This window comes from Formica exsecta, unplaced genomic scaffold (assembly GCF_003651465.1).
Source record: "Formica exsecta isolate Colony F162 unplaced genomic scaffold, ASM365146v1 scaffold175, whole genome shotgun sequence".
Lineage (NCBI taxonomy): Eukaryota > Metazoa > Arthropoda > Insecta > Hymenoptera > Formicidae > Formica > Formica exsecta.
In genome coordinates this window covers 675170-694372 of record NW_021849067.1, presented here as the reverse complement: position 1 = coordinate 694372, position 19203 = coordinate 675170, and the positions used below count along the sequence as shown (strand labels likewise).

Sequence of the window (19203 nt, the reverse complement as noted above, 5' to 3'; positions counted from 1 at the left end):
AGTAAAAAAATGTGTGATCTACAAGAATATCTTTAAATTCAGAAAAATATATGAATACTAGACGAGTGAAAATGTATTTTGTGATGTATAAATTAAGACTGTTCATAAGAAAAAAAAAAGAGAATGAAGATACCCAAGGCGGAATCATAATGAACAACTGGCGCGCATTGATATATGTCATATTTAAATATGAAAGGATGAGTAAGAGTTGTTTCGCGTCAGATAAATACGTGGAAAAATAATAGACTTTTCAGCATATTTGTTTATAAAAGCCAAAATATAATTAAAAAACATTATATCTGTACATGGCATGCACTTTAGAAAGCTATTAATCTAATAATGTAATAATAAAGAGAAGGAAGAGGGAGACAAACTACTTATAACACGTCTAGTACATACATATTATCTATCACATTTTTTAAATGCAGTAGACAAATGCAATAATCATATTAACGGATAGAATATAATTTCGTACTTCTTTTTATCTTTTCCGATTATCGAATGATATATACCACTGTACCGTGCTTACAACGCATCAAAGACGTATTTTACGTGCGAATCATGTTTTCTGATAACGAAATATTTTCATTGCTAATAATCCGATAATAATGAATTACAATTTTTACTAATAATTTTCACGTCAATTTCTAGTTTTTCAGCAATGTAGAGAAAATATAAAAGTGTTTTTCTCTAAGCACGCGTTTTTTTTTAACTATAAACTTTTTAATAAAGGTCGAGTCAAAAGAAATGGCCGTTCAAAGAAAAGTGTCGAAAGGACCATTCTGTATAAATATTATAATACGCTATATATATGCTTTATACCGATAATTTATATGTCAAGAAATATAAAATATTGCATTTATAAGTAAAGATTAGATAAATATCTTGATTTTCGAGGACATGTCCTTCAAACTTGTAAATTTCATCATGCTCTCGTATGATAATTCCCCCCTTCCCCATAATTAAATATTTAAATGTATTTCTTCGAAACTCTCTTAGAAATCTCGTACGTTAGATCAATAACATTTTAATTTATTTAGTAAAACATATGTATTAGTCGAACGTGTTAGTTTCTTTTATTCATTAGCTGTTATTCGAATAAGATTTCGCTCATCTTTTATCCGAAAATACGCATCGGTCTACAAACGGATTAACACATCTCGATGTATGTGTATCACTGTAAATATTAGCACACGCGTATATAAGTTATAGCGCAACTGTAAAAACAACAGTGCGCAAAATAAAATATTTAGTAAATTGAATACGCGGTACATGTGTCTTTGTCTCATTGTGTGCATGTATGTGTAATCGGATATCTAACTAAAAATAGACACTGATAAATCATACGAAAGGACAATGATATAGTCGCATCGAATAATTATTAAACAGGTACGAGTTTAACGAACCGCAATACAATTGCGAACAATACAAGAAATATCCTGTATCTGCGATTAAACAAAAACTGATATTTACAAGATTCTCTCAATGGCAATTATATTCAACTGTTGAAAAAATATGGAAAGGACAAGTGCTATGCAAAAGAAAATCAAACGATAATTTTTATTTTTCCTTTGTTCTCTCTGTGTCAAATCTCCACATTTTTGCTAAAGAATTTTTCAATATACTATTATATCTTTGTAAAAGTCCTTCAATGCAATAATAATAATAATAATAATAATAATAATAATACTATTTTGTGGGATAAGAAGATGATACTTTTCAAAAAAAATTGTAAAGATATTTAAATAGAAGAAGGAAAATTTAAAACACAGAGCAAGGCTTAAAAACTATCTTTCATTCTATAATTTTTCTCTTTACAGAGAGTATATATAACTATTTTAATAAGAATATTCTAATAAGAAAAATATATTAACATATTTTAGATATTATATGTATATGCGTATATTTTTGAAATAAATCTCCAAATTTTGTTACATTTAAATAAATATTTGTTGGCAAAATTTCATGGAGGAGCGGTCGAAGACCGGCGCGATTCGGCAATCGGGCGGGAGGAGACGAATCGTAATACGAAACGACGGTGATTCGCGCGCGTCGATGTGAGAGTAGAGAAAGAAGGTGGGAGTCGCGCGGCGTATGTTGGCCTACGTGACTGACTGCACTTCTCGCTCTCGTTCCCACTCTCCTCCTCCTTTGTGTGTGCATAATACTCCTCTCTCGCGAATCATTACATTTTTGGAATCCTGACCTTGTCTATCGCATTCACCTCGGCGTGTCATCGCGACGTTCCGTGTCCAAAAAAATGGCATGTATCACGTAGCACTTGTCGCGCGTCGTCCGTTAACTCTTCCCGTCTTATAAGCCTCAATTTTGATTACAAATACGTGAAAGATAAGGATATTATCTCGTTTCGTTTGGTTAATTGAAATTCGGATCACGTGGATATTAAATACGTAGCTATTTTACATTGGGGGCGCGCTGTTCAAGATAAACAATTATAATTTCTTTTAAGATTTTGTATATATAATTATCATGTAAGAAAAATGTAGCGTGTACTTACTTTTGTTCTCCCGTTGATCGTATAGCTTCCTATCTTTCCGTTATTGTGCATTTTATTGGCTCTCATGATGATTGCATCGACCCGCGATATCAGCGTGCCAATATTCTCACACTGATGTTCCTTCCCGTCCAACCATATTATCTGATCACCACGTATTGTCTTTAAGTCATTTGCGCTACCTTTATTAGAAACCAACTGTCCGTCCTTAAATAATCCAGCACTGTACATATATAAAACCTCGTTTAGCACTGCGAGACCTTTCTCCTTGCCTAAAAACTTGTCCACCACGCATACACCGTATTTGTCCATGTCTCTTATCACATATTGGCAAATTTTGTCTATAAATTCTTCAAGATTATTTCTATTCCTATGTAGAAAAGGGGGCAAAAGTTCTTCCTCCTGACCCAGCCGCACTTCCGGAAAGTTCTTCATGCCGTTACGATGCTGGGTAGACAGGCCGAGATCCGTGTTGCTTAAACTGTCAAAAATTCTCGAGCTCTCTAAAGCGGGATTGAGGAGCTCGGCTCGTGCTCCCAGTATAGCGTCCTCCGAACTTCCTTCGTACGTTATAGGCGACGTCCAACCATCGGCTTTGTTATTACGCGCGTTTCTCTTCTTCCCACCGTTTGATTTCTTCTTAAGATTCTGATTCTCCTTCCGTTCTTGTTGACGACTCGATCCGTTCTCTCCTTGTGTCATAGAATCTGTAATCAGACGCGTGTATATATATAAACTTTCTGTCAATTTTAACACATTGACGGATAATTGCAAGATGCGATAATTGAAACGTTGCTGGAAAATATTTATATATCGACGACAGTGTAGTGTCTTAGGAGTATCCAACGATGATACATCGTAGGGCTCGCTATTTATATCGCAAATTTATCGCCAACGAGATTTATTGTTCATTACTGCGCAACAGCATGTGCGAAACCACGGGGAAACCCGATAACGCGGGTTCCAGGTTCCAGCTCTCTGATAGAGAAGAAAGACAAAAAAAAACACAAACGTACCTGCGAAATGCTTCACGTTCCGATACGACAACGGCAACGGCAACGACTCCAAGGTAACGTTGGACGCATCCGAGACGGGGACGTTGCTTAGGTTAGAAACCAGAGTGTTGGGCGTTATGACGCGGGATTTGCCGACGGGATGACGCTGCTTGGACGGGATCTCGCGATTCCTAGTCTTGGCCGCTCCTGGTAACGGCTCGTCCTCGGTTATATCGCGCGCGGGGTGAGTCGCGCAGAACTCCCTGTGACGTTTCCAGTCGCGTCTCTGGTGCTCCCTGGTGCAATAGAAGACGGCCTTGCAGCGCGAGCACCTTTGCAGCTTGTCGGTTTTCTCGCAGACCGCGCAAATCAGCTGCGACGCGTCTGTACGAGCATCACCGTCGCCGTGTGTGGTCTGCGCGCCACTGACTATCGGTCCGGACATCTCGCTCAATTTATAGTTTTTTTTCCTCACTCCGACAATGCCGTCGCGCGTCGCGGCGACATTTCTTCCACGAGGAAAGTCACACGCGCTAGCTCGCCGCCCGCTACAGCCTATAGCTCGCAGCCCGCTACTCCGATATTCCGATTTCCGATCCGCGTTAAGGCCGTTGGCTACAGCTACAGGTATACAGGCTACGTCGGCTACGATTACGGAATCCCGCTTATCCCTTTCATCCGGTTCGCGCTGCCGCTGCCGCTGCTGTTCAGTGTTGTTGCTGTGTCGCGGCAAGCTGGACTGGCGCCTGCGCCTCCGGTCAGCAACATTGTATGTATCTCCGCGTACATACACGCCCGGAGTCACACGTCGAGTCGTAAAAGTTCACCCCTTTCTGTTTTTCAAAATTTAAAATTCCGTTATCGAAAAGTACGATGAATAAAGATGCGGAATAAAACTTCGGCATTTATATTCAACCAATAGTCATGGTGTGTGGAAATCTAGATGCGATGCGCTCGATCCAAGCGCGCCTAGTAACTAGTGTTCTAGTGTTTTCGAAGAAGCGAGAGCTCGATTGGTCATTTTATTATCTAGCGTTACTGTGTCCTACGTCACGAATATTATAGGCCGCGTTCCATTTAACGCCTGCAACGCTCACGGTATCATTTCATCCTTTTTCTTCACCGAATATCTTTTAGTATATTAATAGAAAGTGACGGAAAAAAGTTTAGCTACTTATAATATGAATATGCAACGATCTAAAAATTTTACGGTTATAACATTTCATTCTTCATATTGGCAATCTTGTCGACAAGTTTTAACGGTTGAAAAATTAAATTTACCCGTCGAAAAATGAATAAATATGAAGAAATATTGCGATTCACAGAGATATTCCGCAAAGTGTATATATGATATCGTCATTTCGAATCGAAAAGATATAAAAGCACAAGACGAGACGAGAGGCGATACAAAGAACGCGGAAATCTCGGTGTAGCGCGACCGAGTAACCGATCCGATATGATTGGATCGTCGTGTAACTTTCACTGCGATTGGTCGTCTTACGTAAAGCGCGATTACCCGTAACGTGTGCATATGTATGCGTGTATATGTATACCCCTCGACTGTCAAGTGTTCGTCTTACACAACATCTCTCGTTCTCGTACACAACAGTACGACAGTATGACGTATGACAGTATTTTCGCAAGCGCACAGCTGTCAACTTGTCATGTGAAATTGTAACGGCGTAAAGACGACGGATCTCGCTCTTCGACGTCTCTTCTTTCAACGGGTAAATTAGATCCTTCGGATACGGATAGAAATAGGATATTGGAGATAGCGATATATAAATGTATCGCGGCTATCCCTGCGATTATCTCAAATTTATTCCATTTATCGTTGCGGATAAAAAATTTCCTCTTGTCGAACGGATGCGGGTGCGTGAAAAATCTGTCAGATATTTATATTTTTTTCAATTTGGATCGCGTTTTATTTCAGATTCTATAACGCGTACTTGCTTGAAAGACGACAATATGCGTTGACACTCGACCAGATTGCACAATTTTGTCTCTCTCTTTCTCTCACTCACTCACTCACTCACTCTCTCTCTCTCTCTCTCTCTCACTCTCTCACTCACTCACTCTCTCTCTCTCTCTCTCTCTCTCTCTCTCTCTCTCTCTCTCTCTTGGCAAAATCGCGATTGATGTTTACGCTACATGTATGAAACGCCAAGCGGATAGGAATATATATGCGTTTATGTATGTGTGTCTATTTTTATGTCTGAGATAGATAATAAGTTATTTTTTTCACTTTCCATCGTAATTTCGAAGAAAATTTAATATTAATTAACAATGGTATAATCTCAACAAGTGTTGCGCCAAATAAGGCAATAGTTTAATCGGGCGCGTAAATTAATGCAACCAATGCTACTTGTCAGTCACTTGTGGTTCAAGAGCAAATGTTATCTACATGCCATATTGTTGCAGATTATAAAGATGGCATTGATAGGATCAAACGCTTGAGTACAATACATGTTGCCCAAGGGCAAGCAAAATTTTCAGTACTACAGTAATGTATGCACAAATACTAATAATCTACAGAAGAAGAATTGGATTTAAATATTGGAAGATGTCTGTAATGGACATTTGTACGCAAGAGGAATAAATAAACTGATAGATAAATAATTGAATAAATTGCTGTCAGAGAAATAAGACACAGGAAGCGGATGTGTTTATGCGTTTGCATTTGTACCTTTACTAAATATTATGTCGGGCACTGGACCAATTATATCGCAAACTATTGCTCGTCTACCGGAGAAGGAGCATGAATCTGTCTCGATTGTAGATTACTCCAGTGTCAGGGGAAAGGTACATTGAGATTCTATGCTAAATTTATATTTCTTTTCATAAGTTCTTTATAATATAATACATATATTATAAATTTTCTTTTTTAGAATGTCTTGGTCAGTCCATCCGAGGATCAATACGAACTACTGCTAAGAAGATTGAGAGAAAGGATTCAGGATGGAGGCAGCGAGACGATCTTTGAAATTGGTATTGCCGAAGGTACAGATTTTTCAAAATGTTTTGAAAATAAAAAAAGAAATGTGCAATTATATCGTTTTTACACATTATTATATTAATTGGAAATCTTTGAATCGACCAAGTCTTAAACAAATTCTTATGTAATGTACTTAGATGGAACTGAGGGTGGATTAAAGGAGGACGAGTATGATGCGTCGGTTGCTACTTTACAGTCCCTTGCTGCAACATTGGAAGCAGATTGTGTACTTTTACGTCAAATTAAAGCAGATCACGGACTTACGGGACAATATCTAGTGAGGAAACGTCTCGATCGACAAGATTTCTTAGAGATCAGGTTTTCATTTAACGACATTATTCTCTAAATCATTGTCGGCAGTCTTATAATTTTTAATATAAGGATAATTATTCAACAACTCTTTAAAGGGTTGCTGTTGTTGGTAATGTGGATGCCGGTAAATCGACGCTATTAGGAGTTCTGACTCACGGCGAACTTGACAATGGACGAGGCCTGGCACGTCAAAAATTATTCCGTCACAAGCACGAGGCTGAAACAGGCCGGACCAGCTCAGTTGGAAATGACATACTCGGATTCGATAGCGTCGGTGAGCATTGGCAGCTCTTCGTTGCATATTTCTATATTATTTTTCACCTCTTACTATCAAATCGTTACGGATTTGCAGGGAATGTAGTTAATAAACCTGAGCATGGATCGCTAGATTGGGTGAAAATATGTGAGAAATCCTCTAAAGTAATAACGTTTATCGATCTCGCCGGCCATGAGAGATACTTAAAGACAACTGTCTTTGGAATGACGGGACACGCTCCAGATTTTGGTAAAAACATATTACATTGCAACTACAATTGTAGAATGTGATAAAAATATCTTTTCCGCCACGACACCGGCGTCGTTTACCATTAAACGAGCTCGATGAATCGTAATCTTAATGCAAATATTATTTCAGGTATGTTAATGATTGGAGCGAATGCCGGTATTGTGGGAATGACTAAGGAACATTTGGGCCTTGCTTTAGCGCTGTCTGTACCGGTATTCGTCGTCGTGACAAAAATCGATATGTGCCCACCGAATGTCCTGCAGGAAAATTTGAAGCTGCTGATAAGGATTCTAAAGTCCCCTGGCTGTAGAAAAGTCCCAGTTACAGTTAAGACACCTGACGATGTAGTGGTTAGCGCCACAAATTTTGTCTCAGAACGGTAAATTCGTCGTATCATATATATATATATAAGCTTTATATAAAGAAAAATAATATTATAGTCAGACTACAACAGAGTATTATAATACTTGCAGATTGTGTCCAATTTTTCAAGTATCTAATGTGTCCGGTGAAAATTTAAATCTTCTCAAGATGTTTCTCAATTTGCTGACTGCAAGGATTACTAGTCACGATGATGAACCTGCAGAATTTCAAATCGACGACACATACTCTGTACCAGTATGTATTACTTCATATTACACACACAAATTATATTTTTTTATTACACGCGAATTGTGAATTTCATAATCAAAAATTTCAGGGTGTCGGTACAGTGGTGTCTGGTACAACTTTGAAAGGTATTATAAAGTTAAACGATACCTTGCTATTAGGGCCCGATCCGTTGGGTCGGTTCACGCCTATAGCTGTCAAAAGTATCCACCGAAAGAGAATGCCGGTCCGCGAAGTCAGGGGCGGACAAACGGCTAGTTTCGCCCTGAAGAAGATCAAACGATCGCACATTCGCAAGGGAATGGTAATGGTTGCACCCGCGCTCAATCCACAGGCCAGTTGGGAATTTGAAGGTGAAATTTTGGTGTTACATCATCCTACAACAATCAGTTCACGCTATCAGGCAATGGGTAATTATTTTTTTAAATGATTATCATGCATCGCATCGTACATGTTAATGTACATTGAAAAAATTATTGCAGTACATTGTGGCAGCATAAGGCAAACTGCTTCTATATTGTCCATGTCCCAGGATTGTTTGAGAACGGGCGACAAAGCCCTAGTGCATTTTAGGTTTATCAAACATCCTGAATATATAAAACCTGGACAGAGAATGGTATTTAGAGAAGGTCGTACTAAAGCAGTAGGAAATGTAGTGAAACTTATACCGCATTCAAATAATACCACTATGCAAACATCGAGAATTAATAAGCCGAACAAAGCATCGCAAGCTCGACAAAACACAAATATACAGGTATAATTTACGCAATATGGTATAATTAAAATAGTTATTTCTCTCAATATATTTCATTTACTGTCTTTATAATATAAATAACTGATTTTAATGTAAGAAGCGAAAGTAAGCGAATAGATGTAACTTTGTTGTGTAGGTTTTGGAAATAACCGAAGCTGACTCGATTATCGAGGAACAAACGGCCAAACAAGAAAACGTGCCGCAAAAATCTGGTTTGAATCAGAATAAGAAAAATAGAGGTCGAAGAGGAGGAAGATCTCATGCAATCAACAGTATTCAGCCTTTAACAGAGCAAAACCCTCCTGCAAAAGTATAAGAGCTATCAATGTACAAAAAAAAGCCAAAAAAAAAAAAAAAAAAAAAAAAAAAAAAAAAAAAATTAGTATGCTCTTAAAATTCTCTATTATGTACAAGTTTCTTAAAGGATAATCCACAACATATCAATTTCATTTTACGTTGTGGATTATCCTTCATCTAAATTTTTTTCTCTAAAAAGAAAAAAAATATACTCTACAAAGTTATATTTTACAGTATATATAATAAATTTATTAGACAAACAATTTTACGCATCTCAACTATTAATCGTATTTTCAAAAATATTCTTTTAACAAAATAACAAATCGGTACTTATAGATCATATTATTTTTCTAAAAGACACATGTGCAGATAAAATCAATATCAGGAAATACACATACTGTGTCTTTCATTTCTATGATATAAATATATATATAGTATGTATATGGATGTATACATTTGTATAAGAGAGTGCGAATACAACCCCTTTTTCAATGCCTTCAGATTTTAATGATAAAATTTGACATATTGATGTTGTGTTTCTCATTAGACAGTATATACTTATATCTATATTTATCTACATTGTATAAAAATTTATATATATATATATATATAAATATATATATATATATATGTATATGTATATATATGTACGTACGAATTCAAGTGTGTTGCGATACACAACTGACAATTCCGTGATATTCTTTCTCGGGAGATGTACAAGTTACAGAAACTGATACGAGGCTCGTCACAACGAGAGACAATGTAATGTGAAATCGACATCGGCTAAAACCGGGGCCGTAAACAGCTGGTTAGGGTTAGGTTATCTCGTCGGTGTGACGTTAAGGGAATCAGAAGAATTTTGCTTATCGCTCCTTGACACCTGTTAACACGAATCTTGCTTCACACTTGCCGTTTTCGCATTCTGTGTTTCGACATAGAGATAGTAAATGCATTAGTGCGTGAAGTCGGCTTTCATGTTTTGTGCATTATAACTATTATTATTATTATTATTATTATTATTATTATTATTTAGGATATGGAGAAGTTTTCATGAAAATTAATGCGGAATCTTTTCGAATATTTTTTTTGCCCTGATATTTATTCTAGATATTTTCATCATCATAAAAAAAAAGTCATTTGCAATAGTTTTTCTATTGTTATCATTACTTGGCATAATCGCATTATTAGAGTAATATTCTGTAAAGAACAATGTCGCTCAAAATATCGAATAAAGGAAACGAATACAAGTCACAAGAATAGCATTTATTTAAAAGTATATATATCTTACAATTTTATATCCTTCGTCACATTACCAATTCATTTTATCTTACTGTGATGTAACACTTCTAAAACGCAATTAAAAAATCGCCAGAATGACGAAAAGTTTAATTTATAATTATATATATAAAACAAAATCCAGAATATATATATATTCTGGATTTTATTTTTATAATAGTTTTTACTTTATTTTCAGTTATGTGTATGCGTACAATTGTACAATTGCTATATCTTTTTAATTTACATATATGTCTATAAAATGTAATAAGATTATATTTAAAAAACACATGTAATTTCAATAATGAGCTAAATAAATAAAATATTTACTATAATATGAGACATCTAATGTTTAGACATTTGAAATATTAATCGAAATCAGCACTGCATTTAATATGATAATTGTAAGTAAAGTGTATGAAAATTCTTTTTGGTTTACTAATGTGTACATTGTTAAAAATATATATAGAAAATCATTTTCGCACGTATAAACTCGCAATATAATTTAAATTTATTTAAATTGTGCCGGTTTTAATTGCGTTGTAATTTGCGCCACTTTTAATCTAGTTGTAAGATTGATCTACGATAATATAAATTTTGAATTGAAAATAAAATATAAATTTTGAACTCGAAATTGTCGCAAACTCAACGGAAAACATCAAACAACTGTATAATGGTTTCAGCTACATAAAATATACTAACAATTAATTTTAAATCTTAAATTCTAAATCTGATTAATTTCTAAATTTCAAATCTTAATTAATTTTAAAGCTTTATATTTAAAAGACGATAAAAATAAATCGCTCTACACGATGATCAATTTATCAATAGAAATCTCGCTGATATTTACTGATTTATTTATAATCAGTTATATAAAATTATATATAACATCGTATTACATGTATGTGTGCAGCGAGTCACAAAAATATTCCTTTAATTATAATTTCACAAATAATTTTCATATTTTTTTTTACTAAAAATGTGTGTGTGTGTGAGAGATACCTGTTAATAAAACATTACATACACAAAATAAAAATTCCCAGATAATTTTTTTTTTTTTTAAATAATTAATACTTTAAAGTTAAAAATAGGGGGATACGAATCTTTTGTGACTTACTGTGTTACTAACTGAGACAGTTATCTTTTTTCGCTTTATAAGCATAATAACTAATAACTAATAATTTATTCGTATAATGAGGAAATAACAATCTTTTTTTAATTGTATATTATTTCATCTTTATCACTCATAAGAATCTAACAATACGTAGCACAAATTATCATTGTTGCGAAGAGATTCAATAGTATAAATTAAAAAATTAAATTAGTATAAATCATGGAATTTTTGCGCTTTTCGTCAATGTTATCTAAATGACAGGAAATATTGGAATTTTAGAATAAATTATGGCGAGTAAACTATGATAAATAATTACGCAATTAGTACTATACAAATGTCATGTGCTTAATTAATTGTTAAATGCTTTTCGTTATTCTTTTTTGTTTTCTGAAATCGCGATCAACAAATTGCCTTAAAAAACTTTGCAAGAATTATTAATAATAAAATTCATTAAAAATTAATTTTTTATTATTATTTATATGGTAAATATAAATTATAAATATGGTATAAAATATAAATTGCAAAATTATGAATTACAGAAAAATAATTGTCTTTTATTCCTCTTTTTTTCGTTCTTATCACTGCAAAAAGAAGTACAAAAAAGATACATACAATTATAATACATACAATTATTAAGTGACATCTTAATGATAGATGGATGATGATTTTAAAACTGACTTGGTAAAACTTGAAGATGCGCAGTCATTCGTTGTAACGTATCAGTTAAAGGAACGTTAAACAATGAGTTGACAATTCAAAAAGGATGTTGAAATTCAATAAAAACGATAATAATAAATGCTAAAGAGAAAAATTTACTTAACTTACATTTTTTTGCGGACCTCATATTACTTTTCTAGTTAATGTTTGTATTTTTTATTTAATTTATATTTAATAAACTGTATATTTTTATATTTGGATATTTATTTCTTTATTTGTGTATTGTGTAACATTTGCAATTTCTTATAAACGATTTAAATCAAACGTTGATATTATGTATATCTTTTTTAGTATCACAAGAATAAGCGCGATATATATAAAAATTATAAAATACTTATAGATAGATAAAACTGAAATTTATAGCGGTTTCGATTCACACGCTTCTGATCAAACTGTGTATATCAATAATTTTCATGTTTGAAACTCGCGTTTTTAATCCTTCTATTATCAATTTGTTTTTCTTCTGCGATATTTGTATATATCGATGAAAATGATTAATCACTTCGGCGACAGAGAAAAACAAACAGAAAATTATCCTCTCAAATTGAGAGAGATAGCTAATGTACTAAAAGTTGATATAATTAGAAATAGCGGGCAATAAAATATAAATGCGACGGTCTTTATGTTATCATATATATATATATATATATATATTATTGATTAAATATAAAAATTGAGGTGTACACATAAGGAGAGATAAGAATTTTTATAATAAACAAAAATTATTATTATTATATACAAAATTTATGGTAGGCCTATATATTGAGATATTTTTCCGAAAAGTTCGAGAAAACAACGCACACATATATACAGGGTGTCCGGAATCAATCGCATCACCCGTTGTGTGCAGATAGAGCGGGTTAAACCGAGGAGAAAAGTCCTCCACTATTTTGCGATTTTCGTAATAATTATTGAGAAATTAATTTTTAAAAATCGACCAATTCTTGCGTGCGTGACCATTATAAGTGCGTGACGAGAAGAGTCGGCCCAAAAGTTTGCGGTTGTTAAGTGCGCGACGAAGTTTTGGGAGGTGCGCTCTACAAATGAAAACGGTTACGTACGAGCGGTACATAACGCTGGATTCTCGCATCCTAGCAACCACATATCAATGGGATGTCCCTTTCTATCGTGCGCTTATACTCGCGCGAATTGATCGATCTTTTTTAATTTATTTTTCAATAATTATTGCAAAGATCACAAAATGGTAAAAGACTTTTCTCCTCGGTTTTACCTGCTCTACCTGCACACGACGGGTATCGCGATTGACTCCGAACATTCTGTATATGCAGCTATATGAAAAGCAATTGTCAAATATACTTCTGGCTTCAATTCAGAAATACCTGTTTAAAACAATAAATAGAGACTTTCTGAACAGAAAGAGAGGAAGAGAGAGAGAGAGAGAGAGAGAAATTGGATTTAATTACCATCAATCTTATCAGTATCGTGCGATTCAAACACGCCATCAATTAAAATAAGACTTATCTTCGGCCGAAAAGACCGTCAGTTCTCAGACGACACTAAAAAAAAAGAAAAAAAAAGAAAAAAAAGCGGAATATCATGTTCATTCGATTCGATTTAATTATCCCATAAAAGCCGTTATCGACAGTTTTAAGCTCGAGGCACGTAAGATGGACTGTTATAATGATTATGTGCCTCGTGCTTTGGCGAACGCACGTGCAGCGCAAAATCTTGCACCGAACTGCACTCGAAACCCGGACAGTATATGCATATGTAACGCTCCGGATTTTGCGACACCTGCAGCATCGTGTTCATGAGCATTACATTAGCCGAGTTCGCCGGTACCGCATTGTTTGGCGCCAACTGGTAAGGCACGCTGTCTTTAGACAATAGGGTTGGATAATTACGCACATCACTGACCACACTTGTGTGCTGCTGCTGCTGCTGTTGTTGTTGTTGTTGTTGTTGCTGCTGCTGCTGCTGTTGCTCCAGATATGAGGATGGTGGTTGTGGGGGTCTGGGTACTTGAATAGTTTGCATAAATGGTTTAACCGCCATGGTGCCGCCATTGTGGTGGCCAAGTTGAACCGTCGTGCTTATCGGATAAGCGATCTGAGGCGGTAAGTTTTGATGGTAGATCGGCTTCTGTTGCGTCATTTGTTGTGGCACGACAATGGAATTATTCAACGACGGGATCCACGACAGATTGTACTGCGGTGCCTTATTCAGTTTCATCATCTGGTTCATTGGTGTATTATACGTGACCTTGTGCAACGGCTTTACGCCGGCTACTTGATATTGTCGGGAATTGCTGAAATCGATTACTCGATTTAATGGACGTACGTTGCCAGATGGATGCACGCTGCCGGATGGAGGCGCGTTGCCGCATGAAGATGCGATACCGGATAGAAGCGCATTGCCGGATGGATGCATGTTGCCGGATAGAGGCGCGTTGCTGGATAGAGGCGCGTTGCTGGATAGAGGCGCGTTGCTGGATAGAGGCGTGTTACCTGTAATCACCGAAGGAGATTGAGGGACATGATGTTGAATCTGTGTTATGTGCCTCGAGGGATTAAACTTCGACTTCTCTGATGTATATGCTCGATTTACGTTCTGCTCGTTCTGAGAAATGTGCACGTACTTATGCTTTATCAATTTGTACAGGCTATCGAAGAACAGACCACACGTTTGACACAAAAAATTCTGCGATGGAACGTCCGTTAGTTCTGCCAAGGATTTTACGCGTAGAAAAGATTTGGGTATCGAGCTCATGGCGTTCTGCGGTAACGCGTCCTTGGCTCTTTCTCCGGCAGGTTTCGCGCTTAAAGACATCGACCCATTATCCGCGCTATTCTCGCATGGACTGTCGGCTAGTTGTGTCGTTGCCGTTGAATTCAAAATATTCGTACGATCGATGATTGTTACGTTATCTTGTGAAACATTTACATTTGCTTTGAGCTGTGTTACGAGCTCTCTTGTCAAACTAATTTCGGTATTTGAATTCAAAGTCGTCAAATTAACTTTGACATTTGAATTCAAAGTTGTTAAATTAACTTGGGCATTTAAATTCAAAGTCTTGCTAACATTGCCAGAAGTTTCTACAGAGGCAGCGGTCGGAGAAGCATCGTTGAAACATTGTCTCTGTTCATCAGGGATAAACGCGGTAGCATCGGACGTCGTAGCGCTTCTTTGCGTATCGTTACATTTAACGGAAGACGCGTCACCGAATTTTCTCGACTCGGCCTTTCTGATCACATTCGACATTAAATTCTCCTCATTCTCCGACATCACTATTGTCAACTCCTCCTCATCTGAATCATCGAGATTCTCCGAATTATCGTTGCTATTCTTACTCTTCTCGTTATCGCCATTTTCTGCCGCTTGTATTGATTTCGCCACATCAATCGAGGGGACTTGCGCGAGTGACTTTTGCTGGACATTCGCGTCATTCCCGATAGCTTGTGTCTCTTTACTGGAAGATACCAGTGATAATTCTTGCGATGTTGTCTCGTCTCTTATGGATTGTTTATTTTTAGACAACAAATTTTGCTGTACAGAAGCCCTCAACTGTTCTTCCTGAATCGGATTATCATCTGCAATAATCTTCTCGGAAGATTCTTTTCCATCAAAGGAACTCAAACTCGCGCAAGGTATATGATCGTCGTTTATAGCGGCTTGTCGTATATTCGTCTCAAAGTTCTGGTCGCGATAAAGCACTTTACACGAGATCGGTTCATGTTGTTTTTCGGCACCGTTCCTGTGTGTAATTGCATGTTCTTGAAATAGATCGATGGTGTCGTAATGATTCTGGCAGAGAGAGCATATGTAGACTTCCTGTAGTGTATCGTGAGTCATCCAATGCTCCTCGAAATTTTTCAGAGATTTCCACATGGTCGTGCACACTTTGCAGATAAACACCTTCGTAATGGCAGTAACGGTGACGCAAGTGTAATGCGAGTGCAGCTCCCGTTTCTGTTTGTGCCCCAACGAATGCAGCTCGAAGTGCGCCCTATTGTAAAATGTCTCATTGCAAAATCCACATACCAGCAAAATCTGCATCTTCTTAGACATGACCGAGCTTGCGTTCCTGCTATCCGAGGATCCACTATCGCTGGCAGCGGCGGCAGCCTTGTATGGACAGAGCACTTTGTGCGACTTCAGATTCTCTTCCAAAGTGAAAAGCGCATTGCATTCTCGGCACCTGTAATCGGCTACTTGTATATAAACTTCGATCTGTTTCTCGTTATCCACGGCTGACAGCGTCTCGTTGTCCACGGCTGGCAGCGTCTCGTTGTCCACGGCTGGCAACGTCTCGATGAGTTTCATGCTGACATAGGCAATTTTCGGAAATGACAAGCGACTAGCCAAAAACAACCGGTTCTTCACATGATTGTGGAAATGGTTATTGAACAGAGGTCCTTGCGAATAGAAGATCACTTTACATATGTTGCAGAGGAAAGACAGTCTTAAGATTTTGCGAATGAGTCGGGCATGCATTATCAGATGAGTCTGCAATTCCTGGATAGAGTTCAGCGTTTTTTGACAGGTGACACACAACAATTTGGGTGTCCTGTTGCGTCGTCGATTCTTGGCGCAAGATGCATGAACGGCGCGCTGACAATGTGTCTCAAAGCATTCAAGGCGTCGAAACAGAGTCTGGCAGGGATCGCACAATAACACTATCTCAATCTGAATGTTGTGAGTCTCCTTGACTGTCTTGGGTCTGTGACACTTGCAGATGACAATAGACTCTTTCTCTTTCTCCACATATCGAATACTGTCCGTCCTGTGTTCGACGTCATTAGCTGCAGACATCGATTGTTCTTTTTGTAAATTTTGCTTCATCTCTGCTTGTAATAAATTTGAAGTTTTGTCTCTCTTCTTAGCCGCATTGCGCTGCGACACTTCCAAAGCAGCCACATTTCGATCAGTGTTCGATTCGTTTGCGTTCTCTAATCCTTTCTCCTGCACGTCGACACTGATTCTGGTCTCTTTAGTAGCTGCTTCTACTTCTATTAAAGTATCGGGAACTCGATGATTGTTTTCGTTAGTCTTTTGATGATTGTTTTCGTTAGTCTTTTGATGATCGTTTTCATTACTCTTTTGACGCGTGGAGATATCATTTTTGCTCGGTGTATATGCATTCTTGATAACGCGATTTGCATGTTTAAACATATGTTCGAATAGCTGCAAATAGCTATTAAAGAATCGTAAGCAAACTTTGCATTGTTTTCCTTTATCGCTGTTCACGCTATGGGAGTTTTGACGCCTAATTTCTGCAAGCTCTGTTCCACTTCGCGATCTTAGATTCAAATCAGAGTTTGACTTTACAATCAATCTGGTTTTGGTTTTTGTTTGCGGCGTCCATAAACGCTTGCTCTGTATTTCGCTGCCACTCGACAATGATGAGAACGAAGGTGAAATGGTTTCTTCAGCGGTATTACTAAGAGTTCGATTGAATTTGTGAAAGTCACTTTCTATATTAACAGAAGAATTTTGTTGAGACGTCGATGGTTTTGAACACTTATTTTTGTCTTGACAAATTTTATCCCTTATTATTTTTTCATTTTTCGTGGATTCTATGCGTTTCGATGCATTGTGACGCAAAGAACTCGTGACTTTTTTACATGAATTAATCGCCATGTGTTTTTGTAGCGATTGGTAATTCTCGAACGACATACTACATATAATACACTTAAATTTATCTTTGCGCAATAACTGATTAATGCTCCATATTTCTGACGTCTTCGACATCTTTATAGGTGTCGTATCATTGATTAATGGTTGAAGATTGCTCGGTTTCTCAAATGATTTTAATGACATTTTCTCCACAATCTGTTTGTTTGAATTCAAGGAAGAATCTGATACGATAATATTCTCTTCTATAACATCTTTACGTGGACTTTTAGAAATGGTGCTATTTTTAGATTGAAGATCGTTCTTAGCGATAGTTTCTTCAACTCTTGCGTTACTTGAAAAATTCGTATCATTAGTGAATAATTCGAATTTAGATGTCTTGTTACACTTTGTCGATTGTACTGATTGTTGTTTGTTTGACAAAGCATGTTTTCCAGGTGATTTTACTGATATATTATCTTTTATGGAAGATGTAGATGTGGAAGCCAGAGAACTGGAAATTGAATTCTTACATTCCGCGTCCGCCAATTTCTTTGGCGAGTTTCGCGAAATGGAGACTGCTTTTGTTAATGTCGACTGAACAGAAGCGGATTGCTTGCCATTCGTTTTTTGCGGTTTCCTCACGGATTTTTGTGTACAAAATGCATTTCTCCATATTTCTAGAAGCGACTTCTGCGGCGAATTACTGTTTTTGCTTCTCGACATTTTTGGTGATAAATTTTTATACAGGCTTTGGCTAGAGATGAATGCAAAATTAACATTCTTGTTACTGCTACTTTCCACAACTTGATCATCTGCAAAAATTAAGCATAAATAACATATCAATGATAAAATCAATAATCGACAAGATTATAAACAAATAATATTACTACAATCAATAATATCGCTTAATACTATTGCTTAAAATTATTGCCTAATATTATCTTTTAAACAATAGTTGTAATATATACATATATATATATATATATATGTTTATAGGATAGCCTGCCAAAAAAGATTATCGCAACTTTCCAATTTTCAATATTTATCAAATTAAAATTCAATCAAAATAAAATATCTACTTGGAATTCAATAAAGAATATGTTATTATTTCTCTGAAGCTTAATTTTGAAACTTTTTATTTTCAATTTCTTGTAACATTAGAAAATTTATTTTAAATTTATGTTTTTACCTTTTTATTTTAAAGTATAAAATTATTTCAAAATTTTTTATGGAAAAAGTTGGTTTAAAATTAACTAAAGAATCTATGGTTTAAAAGAAATGTATAGTAAGAAACGCCCTACAGTAATTAACTTAATCTGAAAAATATCTAAAATATATTTGTATATACAACTTTTTAAAGAAAGAATTTCTTAATATTAATTGCACGAGATTTCGAAAGACTAGTATGACAATATACCAATTTTTTTAGTTCTGATTTTTTCAGTAATGTTACAAAACACTAAAGTTTTATAAAAAAAACATACTTCAAATAATAACACGTTAGACAAATCAAAATTAATATTCAGCAATAAAAAAAA

The 19203-nt window shown here is 35.9% G+C and overlaps 3 protein-coding genes across 9 annotated transcripts in view; 1 reads left to right on the top strand and 2 right to left on the bottom strand.

The window, feature by feature from the left end:
* The window catches only part of LOC115233469 (egl nine homolog 1), a 6341-nt gene extending 2351 nt beyond the window's left edge, over positions 1 to 3990 (bottom strand). For all 3 annotated transcript variants that reach the window (XM_029803919.1, XM_029803920.1, XM_029803922.1), the window contains exons 1-2: positions 3532 to 3990; positions 2519 to 3222 (exon numbers count right to left, since the gene is read on the bottom strand). In XM_029803919.1, the coding sequence (XP_029659779.1) occupies positions 2519 to 3222; positions 3532 to 3955 (1128 nt within the window). In that variant the 5' untranslated portion in view covers positions 3956 to 3990. The remainder of the gene's footprint in view (positions 1 to 2518; positions 3223 to 3531) is intronic.
* A 149-nt stretch (positions 3991 to 4139) lies between these two features.
* On the top strand, positions 4140 to 9065 carry LOC115233467 (GTP-binding protein 1). Of its 4 annotated transcripts, none has more exons than XM_029803916.1 (11): positions 4140 to 4279; positions 5932 to 6312; positions 6399 to 6510; positions 6643 to 6823; positions 6913 to 7091; positions 7170 to 7322; positions 7452 to 7701; positions 7796 to 7940; positions 8023 to 8341; positions 8414 to 8685; positions 8822 to 9064. In XM_029803916.1, exons 2-11 carry the CDS (start codon positions 6211 to 6213, stop codon positions 8999 to 9001), a joined length of 1893 nt encoding a protein of 630 aa, XP_029659776.1. In that variant the 5' UTR covers positions 4140 to 4279; positions 5932 to 6210; the 3' UTR covers positions 9002 to 9064. The 4 variants fall into 4 exon arrangements, with proteins under 4 accessions (XP_029659776.1, XP_029659773.1, XP_029659774.1 ...); XM_029803913.1 differs by lacking the exon at positions 4140 to 4279 and adding an exon at positions 5079 to 5237 and having other exon boundaries at positions 8822 to 9065; XM_029803914.1 differs by lacking the exon at positions 4140 to 4279 and adding an exon at positions 5247 to 5382 and having other exon boundaries at positions 8822 to 9065.
* A 2968-nt stretch (positions 9066 to 12033) lies between these two features.
* The window catches only part of LOC115233466, a 21906-nt gene continuing 14736 nt past the window's right edge, over positions 12034 to 19203 (bottom strand). For both annotated transcript variants that reach the window (XM_029803912.1, XM_029803910.1), the window contains one exon: positions 12034 to 18477. In XM_029803912.1, the coding sequence (XP_029659772.1) occupies positions 13697 to 18477 (4781 nt within the window). In that variant the 3' untranslated portion in view covers positions 12034 to 13696. The remainder of the gene's footprint in view (positions 18478 to 19203) is intronic.

Coding starts and splice junctions, on each gene's coding strand:
- LOC115233467 (XM_029803913.1), top strand. CDS start 6,211: ATGTCGGGCACTGGACCAATTATATCGCAAACTATTGCTCGTCTACCG. Junction 6,824..6,912: donor CAAGATTTCTTAGAGATCAG/GTTTTCATTTAA, acceptor AACTCTTTAAAG/GGTTGCTGTTGTTGGTAATG. Junction 7,323..7,451: donor GGGACACGCTCCAGATTTTG/GTAAAAACATAT, acceptor ATATTATTTCAG/GTATGTTAATGATTGGAGCG.